The sequence below is a fragment of the Plecotus auritus genome, assembly GCF_963455305.1.
Source record: "Plecotus auritus genome assembly, chromosome: 1".
NCBI classification, from domain to species: Eukaryota; Metazoa; Chordata; class Mammalia; order Chiroptera; family Vespertilionidae; genus Plecotus; species Plecotus auritus.
The window spans coordinates 70742809-70760450 of NC_137770.1; the positions used below are offsets into that span (position 1 = coordinate 70742809).

The 17642-nt window shown below is 41.1% G+C and overlaps 1 protein-coding gene across 3 annotated transcripts in view; it reads left to right on the plus strand.

The window, feature by feature from the left end:
• TTBK2 (tau tubulin kinase 2) overlaps window positions 1–17642 on the plus strand; it is a 164055-nt gene that overhangs the window by 129029 nt on the left and 17384 nt on the right. For all 3 annotated transcript variants that reach the window (XM_080674760.1, XM_080674759.1, XM_080674761.1), the window contains 3 exons: window positions 3180–3396; window positions 8708–8919; window positions 14147–14735. In XM_080674760.1, the coding sequence (XP_080530886.1) occupies window positions 3180–3396; window positions 8708–8919; window positions 14147–14735 (1018 nt within the window). The remainder of the gene's footprint in view (window positions 1–3179; window positions 3397–8707; window positions 8920–14146; window positions 14736–17642) is intronic.

A 17642-nucleotide genomic window follows, 5' to 3' on the forward strand; every position in this document is an offset into this window, starting at 1 on the left:
GTTGCGGGCACATCCCCAGTAGAGAGAGTGTGCAGGAGGCAGCTGATGGATGTTTCTTTCTCATCAATGTTTCTAACTCTCTATCCCTCTCTCTTCCTCTCTGTAAAAAAATCAATAAAATATATATTTTTTTAAAAAGGCAGACTGATACTTGTGTAATACATATTGGCCCACAGCTTAAAGACTGCACAGAATTTAAGCTAGCTGGGTTGAAAAAAATAAGTATTAGACCTACAAGCTTACCATTTACTATCTGGCCCTTTAAGAAAAAGTTCGCTGCCCTGGCTGGTGTTCTTAGTGGTTAGAGCAGTGGTCGGCAAACTGTGGCTCGCGAGCCACATGCGGCTCTTTGGCCCCTTGAGTGTGGCTCTTCCACAAAATACCACATGCGGGCGCGCACATACAGTGCGATTGAAACTTCGTGGCCCATACGCAGAAGTCGGTTTTCAGCTCTCAAAAGAAATTTCAGTCGTTGTACTGTTGATATTTGGCTCTGTTGACTAACGAGTTTGCCGACCACTGGGTTAGAGCATCGGCCTGCACACTGAAGGGCCTTGGGTTCGATACCCAGTCAAGGGCATGTACCTACCTGGGATGCAGGTTCAATCCCGGGGCATGTGTGGGAGGCAGCCAATTAATATGTCTCTCTCACATCGATGTTTCTATCCCCCCACTCCCTCCCTTCCACTCTAAAAAAAAAAAAAAGAAAGAAAGAAAAGTTTACTGAATTCTCTGTTTGCAATTGTTATGGAGGCATAATTAGAAAGCCCTAGAGAATCATTGTTAAAGAGAAAAAAAATGATTATGTATGTCCCACAACTCTGAATTTCTTACTAGAAGAAGAAAGTAAGTTCAGGAAAAGGTAGGAGGATGTTTTAGATCAGAAGTCAGCAATCTTATCTGTAAAGGGCCAGATAAAAATTTGTGGACTCTGCTGTCTCTGTCTCCATTATCGCTGCTGTTGTAGTGCTAAAGCAGCCATAGACAACATGGAAACGAATGAGTGTGACTGTGTGCCAAAATACTGTATTAACAAAAAATAGGTGAGCAGGCTCAGAAGCCCTAGTTTGGCTCAGAAGCCCTAGTTTGCCAGCCCCTGACTTAGATTATGGGGAAGAGAATACAAAAAGGATGTCCATTCTTACTACTTTTCCAGTTCTCCCACACACCTCACTTTTCCCCCTAATCTGCTTCTATAATTTATATCTAGCCTGCAAACACAGACCATGTGCTAAAAATATTTTCACACATACTTCCTTACTCATTCTTATTCCTTAACATGATACTCTCACACATATTTTCTCACACATTCTTATTCTTTAACATAATACTCTCATATATACTTTCTCATTCTTATTCCTTAACATAATTTCTCTGGAAAGGAATTCTTTCCTTTGTATCTCAAAATCCAGGTTTTGATCAGAAGTTTAGGAGAAGAAAATAATGTAAGGAGTAAAAGTGGGAGAATAAGTACAGAGAGAAACCAGAGTTGTGTGGAGAGAGTGGAAGAGCTCCTGGAAGTGTGTGGTATTATATTGAAATCTAAGAGATACGAGGGAAATTAAGATAGAGTGAAAATAGCAGCAGATTATAGGTAGAGGAGTGGAAGAAGAAAATGCCAAGGAATTGGTAGTTGGAAATAGGCAGAGTAGTAGGCATGTGGAAAAAAGGCTTTGGAAGAACACTCAGTGATTAAAATGGGGGCAGGAAGGAATGTGGGGCTAGTAGATTGAACTTCCTGAACTCAAATATTTTTCCTTTTGCCAGTCCCTTTCCTCAGGATAGAGGGAATTCTTTCAATAAATATTTGGCATGCCATGTAACACATATGTTAGTGTCTACTGTAAGTCCTTGTATCAATAAATTATATTGAACTTATACCTGAAAAATCCTCTAATAGACAATTTATTTCTTTACTTTTTTAAATTAAATTTTCCCCATCACCATTTATTCCCTCTATGCCCTGTTCTACCTCTACCCATTCCCCTCCTGAACTTTACTTTTATAATAAATCTGTTCATTTGAACTACTTTAGGCCAAACTTACCTTTTCAAGAGGTTCTTAGTGTCAGAACTACAGGTACTACTTTACAAGGCTATAAGTTTCTTTCCTGAGAGCCATGGCCAGTGTTTTTCGATATTACTTACCTCTAACCTATTGACAAGTCCCTGAAAATGACTGATCTTTGTTCTCACAGCATGGCATTTATGACATCTGGGCCAGCGTGTAACATTATCTTTAGAGTGGTGCACAAAAATGCCTATTTTATCACTCATAATAATTATGTCAGTATAATCTACTGAAGGCTGGTTTTCTGCTTTTAAACCTTCCAGATCACCTCTAGGAAAAGGTGTCATTGTGTACTAAATATTGTGTTCAGTCAGCAGTTTTTTTAAAAATTGAGTATAGTGTAGAGTTATGGAATGTTAGAGCTGGCAGGGGCCTAATCACTAGTGATAACAGAACTAGAAAAGCTTTTCATGGGCCAGAAGTCTGAGAGAGATGACTAGCCATGTAAACAGACATGAAGTTACTTTGAAAGCAATATATAAACGAAGTGCCAAGTTATATTTTCTGTATCATTCCTGATCAGTTCATGCAGATGTATAAAACTGTGTAATTGCAAATTTTCTAGTTCCCCCTAGGGGGCAAGAATTTCCTTTCTCTTCTTTATGTCTCCTAGGGCCTTGCATGGAGTAGGTATTTAGTAAAAAGTCTGTAAATGAAAAAACAAATGCACATTTTACACTATTCAAAGCATACTTATTGATTTGATACCTGCTTATATTATTATTAACATTTTCCTGTTTACAGTTTTTGTTGTTCTCTGAGAAAAATGGGTGAAAAAACAGAAAATAAAAAAAATTGTAAAAGACTTCTTGGAAAATAGACCAAATGTTTCTAACTTTTAAAGTAATTATTAAATTAGTAAGTTATTATATTGGAATTTTTATTTTTAAATCAGGTTGAAAATTCTGTTGATCAAAATGTACAAGTTTTATTTTGTAGAATTGCCACAGCCTGTTTCCACGGTTTTGAGTTTTGTTTTGTTTTACTCTTTTAATGATATATAGACTTCATCATTTAACTCCAGAAACAAAATGGAAAATAGTCTCATTGTAATTTTTGATTCTGGTGTTTTTAAGTTCTACCTTTTCTTCACCCCTCATTATTTTTAGAATTGCTAATGCCACTCCCATCCCAGGGGACTTGCTTCGAGAAAATACAGATGAGGTGTTTCCAGATGAACAGCTTAGTGATGGGGAGAATGGCATCCCTGTTGGTGTGTCACCGGATAAATTGCCTGGATCTCTGGGACACACTCATCTCCAGGAGAAGGATGTCTGGGAAGAGATGGATGCCAACAGGAACAAAATAAAGTTTGGAATTTGTAAGGTGTGTATTTCTTGCATAGAAGTAATATCTTTCTGTATACTTATTTTCTCCTATTGTTGTAGCAAAGTATAATGATTCTCAATTTTGAATGAGAAGTAGACAGTATTGCTAGTTATTTCTATATTTGTAATGGCAGTATTTTGGCTAATTTTGCCCAAAATATTGAAGTATGGACACCAAATATTAATCTTTATCTTATATTTTGTGAAAAAGATAAAAGTATTTAAAAAAACTAACTAGACCCTAAGAAAAAAGAAGAGACATCTATAGAACAGAAGTTAATAGTCTTTCTAAATAATGTGACAAGACCCTGGACTCCTTTGGTATGGACCAGTGGTCGGCAAACTGCGGCTCGCGAGCCACATGCGGCTCTCTTTGGCCCCTTGAGTGTGGCTCGGCATTAGAACCACTTCTTCAAAATAGACTCAGGCCGAAAACCGACTTCTGTGCACAGGCCACGAAGTTTCATTCACACTGTACGTACGTGCCGCACATGGTATTTTGTGGAAGAGCCACACTCAAGGGGCCAAAGAGCCGCATGTGGCTTGTGAGCCGTGGTTTGCCGACCACTGGTATGGACTGATAGAGCCATGAGTACCCATTCTAAAAACTATCTCAGATGGAGGTGGGGAAGGGAGAGTTGGAAGTGGGAAGCATCACACAACTGTTTATGAGTTGACAACGTGGATGTTGAACAATTGACATGATTTTTTCTTCATTAGAATTGCAAGTAGGTCCACCTGTAAGTATGGGGAAAGATATAGATTTCTAAATTGAATGATTAATTTTTAGTAATCTTCCACAAATTTCTCTCTGATCTTACTATTCCTCATCATTTCCATTTTCATAGAAGATTATATGAAGACTAGTGGCCCGGTGCACAAAATTTGTGCACGGGGGAGGGGGGGCGGTAAGGGTGTCCCTCAGCCTGGCCTGCACCCTCTTCAATCTGGGACCCCTCAGGGGATAACTGGCAGTCAGTCGGACATCCCTCTCACAATCCAGAACTGCTGGCTCCTAGCCACTCGCCTGCCTGCCTGCCTGATTGTCCCTAACTTCTTCTGCCTGCCAGCCTGATTGTCCCTAACTTCTTCTGCCTGCCTGCCTGATTGCCCCTAACTGCTTCTGCCTGCCAGCCTGATTGTCCCTAACTGCTCCCCTGCTGGCTTGATTGGCCCTAACCACCTCTGCCTCAGCCCTGCATCCAGGACCAGGATTTCCTCCTCCAGCCGACCACAGGCACCTGGGATCCGGGCTTTCCTCCCTCTGGTCAGCCATAGGCGCCCAGGCCGGCTGCAGCCACAGGGGATGGTGGGCAGGTGGCTTCGCCTGGGCTGTAGCCACAAGTGCTGGCGCCCGGGACTGTGGGGTGGGCGGCTTCTCTGTCTACCAGGCTGTAGCCTGGACCGCAGGCAGGCGGCTTCTCCATCTTCCCTGGGATGCAGTGTGGGCGACTTCTCCAGCTGGCTGCATCCTGGGATCATGGGGCAGACGGCTTCTTCATCTCCTGGGCCACACCCAGCCTCAGGTGCTGGAATCATGGGGCAGGTGGCTTCTTTGTCTCCGGGGCTGCAGCCAGTCTCAGGCGCTGGGGCCCAGTTTCTCCTTCTCCCCCAGGATGTGGGGCAGGCGGATGTGAGGCTTCTCTGGCTGGCTGCAGCCTGGGATCACTGGGCAGGTGGCTTCTTCGTCTCCCGGGCTGCAGCCATCCTCAGGTGCTGGGGCCCGGTTTCTCTGTCTCCCCCAGGACATGGGGCAGGCGGACGTGAGGCTTCTGCTGCTATCTGCGGCCTGGGATCATGGGGCAGGCGGCTTCTTTGTCTCCCGGGCTGCAGCCAGCCTCAGGTGCTGGAGCCCAGTTTCTCTGTCTCCCCCAGGACGTGGGGTGGGCAGCTTCTGCAGCTGGCTGCAGCCTGGAATCACAGGGCAGGCGGTTTCTTGGTCTCCCTGGCTGCAGCCAGCCTCAGGCTCTGGCGCCTGACTTCTCGGACCCCCACAGGCCTGAAGCAGCAGGGGGGCAGGGCTGCCGCTATGTTTTCAGGTTAATTTGCATACTCACTCTGATTGGCTGGTAGCATAGCGGAGTGACAGTAATTTGCATGTTTCTCTTTTATTAGTGTAGATAAATGGTATGTAGGGGCAAGGAATTAGAAATCAGTTAGTTTTTGGTGCTTCCTATGTTTTAAGGGTTAGTTGCAAAAAAGGTTAAGTTCATAAGTGTGTAAAATAAGACTTAGGGCTCATACCTGTTAACATGACTGATAGGAAGTTGGCTAGTCATGCTTTATGAACGAGGAATATATCTTGAAAAGAATCCTCTGTAATCACTTCTGAGGAATTAACTATATAATTTAAAACAGTATATACTTTCAATCATGGGAGTCATTTGCAAAAACTTCCTCTGTGTAGGTGTGATATGGTACACTGTGGTCTGGCTATTAAATATGCATTATTTGGATTAATAGTAATCGGAGTAAGTAGTGAAAAAATTGTCAGGAGATCACTGTCAGATTTTTGGAATATCAGCTGTGGCTGTCTTTATGGCACCAGGAGCAAACTGTTCTCATGGTAAAAACAACAACAAAACACACACAAAAAAAACCCCACATCTAGTTGCCAGCCCATATGGGTGTCTGTGTATATGAGAGAGTGAAATGGTACTTGGCATAAGTCTTTAGTTTTCTTTCACCAGTTATCACTATTTAATCTCTATTAGTTCTCTTCTATTTTTAATTCCATCCTTTAAAAAAATAAGGTATTAGTGGTGTTGAACTTTCATACAAGGAATGTTTATATTAATTTTTAAAAGATGTTTACCATTTCCTTACATTTTCGGAAGTCCTGGACTCATCTTTCTTCTTTTTTTCTTTTCTTTTCTAAATCTGGACTCATCTTTCTTCCTGAAATATTTCCTTTGGAAGTTCCTTTAGTTGAGATTTTTTGGTAGAGACTCTCAATTTTTACTTAGCAGTAAATGTATTTATTTCAGCCTTATTCTTTTTTTTTCTTTTTTAATCCTCACCCGAGGATTTTTTTTTTCATTGATTTTTAGAGAGTAAAAGGGAGGAAGGAGGAGGTGAGAGAGAGAGAGAGAGAGAGAGAGAGAGAGAGAGAGAGACATCAATGTGAAAGATATAGACTGGTTGCCTTCTGCACATGCGTGCCCCAACTAGGGCTGGGAATCAAACCTGCTCTTGACTGGGAATCAAACCCTTGACCCTTCGGTCTGAGGGCCACTGTTCTAACCATTGAGCAAAACCAGCCTCATTCTTTAACGATAGTTTATGCTGGATTCAAAGTGAGGTTTTTTTCTTTCTTATTGGATTTAAAGTTCTTCCTTTTTTTTCTTTTTTTGATTCAACAGTCTTTTTATAAAATTCATCTTCAGAAATTACTGGAGTGAGAAAAGTTAACTGAGCTAGTAAAATGTTATTAGATGCATTTTTAAAAATATCCAACATCTCCTAAACCAGGTAACCTGTGTTAATAGCCTGGGTACATCCTTCTATGCTGTTATTTTTGCTGATACACATATATACAACAAATGCACATGCATATATGTTTTTTAGCTGATTTGGCGCAGTGGGTTTAAAGTTCTTGATCAACAGTTATTTTTCCTCTTGCTTCATCTATTGCTATAAAAAGTCTGCTGTCACTCTCATTTTGTTTGTGTTTGTGTACGTGTATGTGAGTGTATGATCATTCCACCTGGCCTCCCATCCCAGCTCCTTTTTAGCTTTACTTCTTGTCTTAGGTGTTCTGCATTTTAACTACAGTGTATCTACACAGATATTTCTTTTTGTTTATCCTGCTTAGGATGTTTTATGTTTTCTGAATCTTTTGATTCATATATTTTTTTTAATCAGTTCTGGAAGATATACAGCCATTCTCTACCTAAATATTGCCACATCTTCATTCTTTCTGTTCTCTTTCTGGGATTCCAATTAAACATATATTATGCCTTTTTATTCTGTCATATCTCTTAATATATTTTTTTCATATTTTTCACACCTTGCTGTGCTTCATACCAGGTAATTTCTTTTTCTGTGTCTTCTAATTCACTAATTAATAACTCCGGCCTTTTATGGCTAATACATTTAACTTGTTAATAGAATATTTAATGTTAAATTTATCCGTTAATTCCAAAGAATCCTTTTTTGATCTTTGTGATAATGACCTTCATTTATTTAAACATTTTATGCCTAGCTATTCTCTGTTCTTTATCTGAACAAGTTTGATAGCTGATGTTTTTGGGAAGCTTACACTTAAAAAAATTCTGCTTACACTTAAAAAAATTCTGCTTACTCAATCATGGTGGCATTGCCTTCTCATGTGTGTGACTATCTTTTTTTTTTTTTTTAATCCTCACCCAAGGATATGTATTTGTTTTTTATTGATTTGAAAGAGATAAAGAAAGAAACATGGGTGTGAGAGAGAAACACCAATACGCGCCCAGACCAGGGATGGAACACACAACCTTTTGGTGTGTGGGGTGACACTCCAACCAACTGAGCCACATGGCCAGGGCTTTTTTGACTATCTTTAATGTTTTACTCTTCAATTAATAATTGGTGGGAGTTCTGTAGACCTAAATTGGGAAGTGGAGAAACCATCCTTCAGAGAAGATTATCTTCTGCTTCTGCTGGTAGCCAAAGTGAACCCCTTGTTGGAGACCATTTGCACATCGTCTTGAGGGTCTTTAATCAGAAAGTCGTCCCAGATTTCCCTTTTTCCTCCCACCACTAGTATAAATCTTAATTTCCCTCATAATTGCACTTCTGTAGGCATCTGTCCCTAGGTAGACCCACCCTTCTGTGCTGCCCAATGCTCAGCAGCCTCCTTCTCCACCCAGCTCCTTATTGTTCAAACACCAAGTTTCCTCATTCTTGTTTGTTTTTTTAGAGAGGGAACACAGCAGGAGGTATTGAGGCTTGGCATCCTCTCCTACTGCTTGTGAAACCACCTGACTCAAAGAGAATGTCCTAAGTTTTAGTTTAGTGGATGGGGTCCTGGAAGTTTCTAGTTAGACGTAATACAAAAAGCTAAGGCTATTAAACATTTTTAGATTGTTTATCTTTGTACCGAAAGTATAAAAATTAAAATAATACTGAAACTGAGAATAAATTAAGAAAGCTCACTTAATAAAAGGGTTAAGAGAAAAGTATGTCATGACCTAAATTAGGCAAAATATCTTAATCTTGTGAGAACACATCCCAAGCATTTGGTTATATTATGTTGAAAGACTTCAACAATTACTATCATGTATAGTAACTGGAATGTTTTTCATAATTTTCTTTTATATTTTGTCTAGGCTGCTACTGAAGAGGAGAATAGCCATGGTCAAGCAAATGGTATTCTGAATGCTCCAAGCCTTGGTTCACCGATTCGTGTCCGCTCAGAGATTACTCAGCCAGACAGAGATGTTCCGTTGGTGCGAAAGTTACGTTCTATCCACAGCTTTGAGCTGGAAAAACGTCTGACACTAGAGCCAAAGCCGGATACTGACAAGTTTCTTGAGACCTGGTATAAAATAGTTTTTCCTCTTTTTTTAAAACTACTAAGATATTATAATCTTAAATTTTTATTTATTTTTATTATGTAAAGTCTTTCAAATAAATTCTTGCATTTGTGTAGCACTGATTTGATTAAGCTCTCATCTATGTTTTTCATTATCATCCTGATTGTTGTTGTGAATTGCCTCCTAATGTTGTTACAACTCCTATAACATAGCCTTTGGCTTTGGGAGCTGGACAGTGGGAGCTGGTAACTTCATAATACTAGATATTAGTTAATAATTAGTCAATAAATGAACATTTTGAAGTGACTTTATTTGAAAGGCGATCTCTTATTGGAATGGAGAAGATGCAGTATAGAGTTGGAGAGGGCATTAAGCAGGAAAGAGGGGAAAAAGTCATTTATACACAAGGGACAGGCAAGTCAGTTCATTTTAATGAAGGCCTTCTATGAGTAGTGCTGTAGGGAAAATCGACATGAATAAGTTTATCATTCTACCTAGAAAGAAGGAAAGACAGGACTTTAGAGAGCTCACAATCAACTTTGAGAGGAGGACAGGTGAAACTTAGAGAGTCATACATTGATAATGACTGCAGTTATGAGGCCCATTGTCCTCAAGTTTTGATAATAAAAGACAGAATGAAACTTTTAAAAGAATTTGGGGTATATTTATGAATTAAGAAGGCTTCAATAATATTAAGACTCAAGTGACTTCAATAATAGTGACACTCTTCACGGTACATCCCTGGTGGCTATTATTGGCAGTGAAGTATAGTTAGAAGGACCGTAATTGTCCAGAGACAATTCAGCCACTCTGGCCTAGTCTGGTCTGGCTTCCATTTTAAACAGTCCTTCATGGATGTATATTCTTCCTGTAATCATTCAACTCACAGCTATGTGATGTAAACTTGTGACTACATGTTGATATGATCAAAGGGATGGACTAGGGTTGAGGCAATATTTAAACATTTTGAGTTGTGGCTAAGATTGGGGATAAATATAAAGGTAGATAAAAGCTTAGTTTGATAAAGAATTGGTCTAACAAAAGAATAGAACTTTTAAAAATATTTTTATTTTATTTATTTTTTAATTCATCTTTATTGTTGAGATTATTACAGATATCTGTCTCCCCCGCCCCCCATAGCTCCCATCCACCCGGTTCCCACCCACCCCAGGCCCTCGCCACCCTATTGTCTGTGTCCATAGGTACTGCATACATGCATATAAGATCTTTGTCTAATCTCTTCCCATACCCCCCACACACCCTTCCCTCTGAGAATCGTCAGTCTGTTCCATTTTCATGCCCCTGATTCTATTCCATTCACCAGTTTATTCTGTTCATCAGATTTTTTATTCATTTGATTTTTAGATTTAATTGTTGCTAGATATTTGTTGTCACTTTGTTGTTCATATTTTTTATCTTTACCTTTTTCTTCTTCTTCCTCTTAAAGAATACCCTTCAGCATTTCATATAATACTGGTTTGGTGGTGATGAACTCCTTTAGCTTTTTCTTGTCTATGAAGCTCTTTATCTGACCTTCAATTCTAAATGATAGCTTTGCTGGGTAGAGTTATCTTGGTGGTAGGTTCTTGCTATTCATCACTTTGAATATTTCTTGCCACTCTCTTCTGGCCTGCATAGTTTTCTATTGAGAAATCAGCTGACAGTCATATGGGCACTCCCTTGTAGGTAACTAACTGTTTTTCTCTTGCTACTTTTAAGATTCTCTCTTTGTCTTTTGCCCTTGGCATTTTAATTATGATGTGTCTTGGTGTGGTCCTCTTTGGATTCCTCTTGTTTGGGGTTCTCTGTGCTTCCTGGACTTGTAAGTCTATTTCTTTCACCAAGTTGGAGAAGTTTTCTGTAATTATTTCTTCAGATAAGTTTTCAATACCTTGCTCTCTCTCTTCTTCTGGCACCCCCATAATTCGGGCCTTGGTACACTTGAAGTTATCCCAGAGGCTCCTTACACCATCTTCATATTTTTGGATTCTTTTTTCTTTTTTCTCTTCTGCTTGGGTATTTTTTGCTTTCTCGTATTTCAAATCATTGATTTGATTCTTGGGATCCTCTAGTCTACTGTTGAGTCCCTGTATATTATTCCTTATTTCAGTCAGTGTATGCTTAATTTCTGACTTGTCCTCTTCCATTTTTTTGGCATTCTCACTAAGATCCTTAAAAGTCTCACTAAGTTCCTCCAAGATTTCTAGAAGATGCTTGAGTAAACTTATAACTGTGGTTTTGAACTCTATATCCAGTAGTTTGCTTTCTTCCATTTCTTTCACTGTGACATGTTTCTTTGTCTCCGCATTTTGGCTGCTTCCCTGTGTTTGTTTCTATGTATTGGGTAGCTTCTAAGTCTCCTTGAGTTGATAGAGTGGCCTTGTGTACTGGTAGTAGGTATCTTATAGGACCCAGTGGCTCAGCTTCCCCAGTCACCTGAGGTAGACACTCTTAGTGCACCCCTTAGTTGGCTGTGTGCACAGTTGGTTGTAGTTGAACCTTGATTGCTGTTGGTGTCACTGGGAGGAATTGACCTCCAGGCCAATTGGCTGTGGGGACCAGCTGCGATTACAGTGGGAGAGCTGCTGTCCAGGAGCTACCCTTATGGAGCAGGACTTGCTTCAGTGGGGCTTTGGAGCTCACTGGATCTGCTCCTTGAGTGTGTCACTCATGGATGTGAAGAGTTGTAATCTAGTATGGTCTCACACTGACCACCGGGTACACTGGCTCTTGGGCCTCCAGGGAGATGCAGTCAGCCACTGCCTGGGGCCATCCAGCAGGAGCTACAGAGAGATCTGCAGATTCCTCTTCTTTGTATGGGGTTTGGAAGTGTCCAGATGAGGCCCAGCTGTGAAGCAAGGCAGGCTTGTGCTGGTGCCGGGTCTTGGGCCTTTTATTGATAGGTTTGGGGCTCCCTGACCCAGCTGCAGCTTATTTGACAGGTTTTTAGCCTGAGAAAGGACAGACCATTCATAATGCAAAAGCCACTGGGCACAGCTTGGGTGGGGTTGTAAATTAGGTGGGGCAGGGTCTCAGGGAATCACCAGGGCAGAGCAAACAGATTGGCTTCCAGTCAGCCCTGCACTGGGGAGGTCCCAGCATGGGGACAATGACCTCCGTCTATAAGAAAGCCGCCCCCGAGTTCCTGCCCCAATGCCAGACAGTCCAGTTTCTCCCCATATGTGTTTGGACCCCAAAGCCTTGCTGGGCACTGGAGCTCAGAGGAACTGAGAGCTTGTAAATTCAGTTCACAGTGCTGGCCTTTTAAGAGGAGCAGTTGGGTCTCCAGAAGCCTATTTGTCACTCAGCCCCAATCTGAACTGGTTTTTACAGCCCGTAGTTCTTACTGCCTGTAGGGACTTCTTTCCCTAGCTCTGGGACCCTGGGCTGGGGGTCTGGGACCCCTCGCTCTTCCGGGCAGCCTCTCAGAGATGATCTCCCTCCCGATTACAAAAGCAGCCCACCTGGGTCCAGACCAGCCCATTCCAGGCCTCCACACCTCCTACCAGTCTCAGTGTGCTTCCTTCTTTACTTCTCTAGTTGTAGTATTTCCACTCAGCAAGCTTTCCGGCAGTTCTGGATGATAGTTGTTCTGTATTTTAGTTGTAATTTTGATGTTGTGGGAGGCAGTGAGTACAGGTGTTTACCTATGCTGCCATCTTGGTTCTCCTTAATATTTTTATTGATTTCAGAGAGGAAGGAAGAGGAAGAGAGAAATAGAAACATCAAGGATGAGAGAGAACCATTGATCGGCTGCCTCCTGCATGCCCCCTACTGGGGATTGATCCCACAACCCAGGCATGTGCCCTTGACCAGACCCTTCAGTCCGCAGGCTGGCACTCTATCCAGTAGAGCCAAACTGGCTAGGCAGAATAGAACTTTTTAAAAAGAGTCCATGCTGAGGGAAAACGGAGTTGAGAATAGAAGTAATTCAAGAAAATGAACTCAAGCCCAGCTGGTGTGGCTCAGTGGTTGAGTATTGGGCCCATGAACCAGGAGGTCACACTTCTATTCCTGGTCAGGGCACAAGCCCCAGTTGCAGGCTCCATCCTCAGTAGGGGGTGTGCTGGAGGCAGCTGATCGATGTTTCTCTCTTATTGATGTTTCTGTCTCTCTCCCACTCCCTCTTTGTAAAATGAATAAAAGTATTTTTTAAAAAAAGAAAATGAACTCAAGCCAGAACCTAGAATGAATAAGGAATTGAAGCACCTAATTATACACTTAAGGAAAAAATGTATTGCTTAAACTACTTCCTTACAGATGAGATCAGTTCTCAGAAGGCAGTGCAGCCAAACACCACCAGTCACACTATGTTGCCTGACCCTCAGAGAGATTTGTATGTACAATGTCAACTGCCTCTTGATCCATCAAAACTGAAAATATACCCTGAAGCTTCCCCCATCCCACCACCATTATTGGAGTTCTGTGTACGTAGTGGGCTAGGTGTGGGTGAGCAGGTACAGTACCTGCTCTTCTTCAAAGCCTTGCCTTTGGAGGATATAATTGAACGAGTATATATTTGCATACATTGCTAGAGACAAACAAATGCAGAAAGTATTTTCCTTATGTATACTAGCTTCTTTACTTTTTTCTAAAAATAGTTTATTGACATATGTAATACTTTCAACTTAAAAACTAAAAAATAATAATAAAATAGTTTATCGGTTTGTGTTTTTTTTTAGAGAGAGAGGGGAAGGGAAAGAGAGAGAAAGAAACATCCATGTGACAGTGCAGCATCAATCGGCTGCCTCTTGCATGCCCCCTATCGGGGATGGAGCCCTCAACCTGGGCATGTGCCCTGACCAGGAATGGAACAGGCAACCTCCTGGTACATGGGATGATGCCCAACCAACTGAGCCACACCGGCCAGGCCTCTTTATTTCTTTTTGCAGGGCTTCTGGTGAGGCAAAAGCCCCTTGTGTAAATTGTTCTCAGTCCCTCAGATAGAGGAGAGAGCAGAGGGCAGTGTGACTGAATTGGCAAGGCAAAGATGAAGTGGATCATATAAATCAACCAGTTAGGCTTCTCCGCAGCAGGAGAGACATCTCCCATGGCTCCATCTTCCCAAACAAGATTATGAAAAGTGGAGAAGAGCATGATCAATCTGTGAAACTTTCCTTATGCTTTATCCGTATTTTTTAATCTCTGTGTGAATATTAGTTCTGTATAGAGTTTATAGGTTATGCAATAAGTATTACCCTTGGACAATTAACTTCTCTCTGTTTTCTTAAGCCTGGAGAAAATGCAGAAAGATTCCAGTGCAGGAAAGGAACCTGTTCTTCCTGCCCTGCTTCATAAGCCTTGTGTTCCTGCTGGGGCCCGTACTGACCACATCTGGAACTATGATGAAGAATATCTTCCAGATGCTTCTAAGCCTGCCTCTGCCCATACCCCTGAGCAGGCGGATGGTGGTGGCAGCAATGGATTTATAGCTGTTAACTTGAGCTCTTGCAAGCAGGAGGTTGATTCCAAAGAATGGGTGATTGTGGACAAGGAGCAGGACCTTCGGGATTTTAGGACAAATGAGGCTTTAGGCCATAAAACAACAGGGACCCCTTCTGATGAGGAGCCTGAAGTACTTCAAGTTCTAGAAGAATCACCTCAAGATGGAAACCTCCGATTGGGTCCTTGGGAAGAAAATATTCATTTAAAGAAGGAAACCTCAGGTGTGATCTTAGCACTTTCTGGGGAATGCCGTGCCACTGCTGCTTCAGAGCAATATACAGATAGGCTAGAACTCCAGGCTGGAGCTGGTGGTCAGTTTATTGCAGCAACACCAACAAGTCCAATGGAGGCACAAGCGGAAGGACCCCTTACAGCGGTAAGAGATTTGTTCCTGTCATTTATCTGTTATCCATTCAAGGTGTTATTAAGAAAGGACTGTCCTGGCCAATGTAGTTCAGTTGGTTGAGCATCATCCTGTGCACTGCAAGGTCACTGGTTCAATTCCCAGTCAGGGCACATGCCTGCGTTGTGGGATTGATCCCCTGTCAAGGTGCGGCTGGTTGATTTTTCCCTCTCACGTCAATTTCTCTGTCTTTTTCTTCCTCTCCCTTCCTCTATCTCTAAAAATCAGTAAAGACACACACACACACACACACACACACACACACACACACACACACACATATATATATATATGTCTTTACTGATTTTGATTTTTATATATATATGAAAGGACTAACAGTTGATCTACTCAGGTTGTTCACCAGATGCCCAAGTATGCAAATGTGTATAAGGAATGATGCTTGGACTAGTTAGTCTTCCAGTATGAAATTTCTCAAAAAGTGAGGTTTCCTGTCAAGATACCAACTCAATACACAATATGTCATTATACCCTAACTTCAGAATAACATTTATACTTAATAAAAACTATCTATGTGTGTATACATAATGATTTTTAAAAAATTATAATTCTAGATATTTTTAATATCTACATTAGAAACATGGTGAGGAAGCACCTGGCTGGTGTGACTCAGTGGTTGAGCATCAACCTATGAACCAGGAGGTCACTGTTCGATTCCTAGTCAGGGCACATACCCAGGTAGGGGGAGTGCAGGAGGCAACCGATCAATGACTCTTTCTCATCATGGACTTTTCTACCTCTCTCTCCCTCTCACTACCTCTCTGAAATCAATAAAAATATAAAAGAAAAGAAAAATATGGTGAGGAAGGTATATATTTAACCATTCATGGTTTGTACCAGCACTTTATTTTTATTTATTTATTTATTTTTGTTAAAGAATTATAAATTTATTAGGTCATCTGGAAACCCAGATGGGCTGAGCCCCCAAATGGCGCCAGCCCATGGTTTGTACTTTATACTGTTGCTAAATCTAATTCTTTTTCCCTCTCTCTTTTGTAACCTCCACCTAGACATTTCTCATATTTTATATTCCTCTCAAGTTTTATAGCTTTAATGTCCATTGTTTAAAATGCAGAGTCCCAAGCTCATTTTCAGAACTTCTGCTTCAGTAGGTCTGGGATAGAGTGGAATCTGCATTTTAACAAGCAGCTAAAGGTAATTGTGATAAGTCCTCTGCAAAGGAATGTTTTGAGGAAACTACTGTTTACTCTCATTTTGGGCATTCATATGGAGACTCCTGTTACACTGCTGTTTTCAGTAAGTAGTGCTGCCCCCACAGCTGTGTGAGTGGCAGGAGTTCCAGAAAAGCCAGAGATGGAGGCAGTAAGAAACTGTGTACACAAACCTTAGACACAGGCAGGTACATCAGTCCTTACATGGGTGGGAATACCAGGTTTTCTTAAATTCCATCATCATCTAGTGGCCCTCTTCTTCAACTCACCAGAAATAGCATTGTTCCCCAGACTGAAATGTTTTTTATTAGAACACAATTCCTCATGCAAGTGTAAAGCAATGAGAAAAGATAATAGAATTTGATTTTGTGAATAGCTCTGTAGGAATTTACCTGCACTACAAAATGGGAAAATAAATGCCTACTTCTTATTGTTTTATTTGTTTATCTTATAATCTTCACCTGAGGAAGTGGGGGGCGGGGGCAGAGAGAGAGAGAGAGTGAGAAAGAGACTGAGACCTCAATTGGTTGTCCTCAGAATGCACCCTGACTGGGACCGAACCCGCTACCCAGGTACGTGCCCTGACTGGGACTCTAACCAGCAACCCTTTGGTGCACAGGATGACAATTAACTGAGCTACTCTGGCCGGGCTGCCTCCTTTTTTTAATCAATTAGTTTGTCTTTCCTTCTTCCCCAAGACTGCTTTGTAAAGTTATGTAGGTTGTTTACTGCATGCCTAGACAAGGGAACAGTTGGGTCTGAAATCTAGCTCAAACTTTGCTAGCCAAACTGTGCATCTTTGTTTCCTCTTTGAAGAGCATCCTTTTCCAAATTGTACAAAGGTACCCTACCACTTCTGTCCCTTCCCTCTATCCCTTTTTTCACCCCCACCTTTTCTCTTTCCATTCATTCCCTCTTTCCACCTGCCCAGATTCAGTTTCTTCTTTTCTTTGACTAGATGCTATGTTCTCACTGTTGTTCAAGTATTTTTCCAATAGCATTCTGGTGTGCTTCCCTTCAAAAGGCTTTCTAAAGCCTTGGCTTAATTTTTCCTAGTATTTTTTGCCCATTCCCATCAATACTGTCCTGTCCACAAATATTATTCTTATAGCTCTTACACTATATGCAACATTTTCTCTATCAAGTTGTTGAAAGACTTGTATTTATATATTTAATATGTTTGACCTTTTTCAAATATTTTTAAATAAAAATATTTTTCTTGCCCGACTGGCATGGGTCAGTGGTTGAACGTCGACCTATGAACCAGGAGGTCACGTTTCAATCCCGGTCATGGCACATGCCCAGGTTATTGGCTCAATCCCCAATGTGGGGCATGCAGGAGGTAGCCAATCAATGATTCTCTCTCATCATTGATGTTTCGATCTCTCTCCCTCTCCCTTTCTCTCTGAAATCAATAAAAATATGATTAAAACAATTTTTTTAAAGAGTTTTCTTTACTGAAAGTCTCTGTCAGCTGCATCACTTTTTTACTTACTTGTATGTCTAAGGTATTAAACTTACCATTTCCTTCATTTGGGGGGGGGCGGGGGTTGGGGATAATATATTTATCTTGATTATCTTCTTGAGGCTTAAATTCAGAGTTTACTTTTGCAAAGTTGATGCTATCACTTCCTTAACTGACCATAGGCACATTAAATAGAGTCATTCCTGTCTTGAGTCCTGAAAGAGG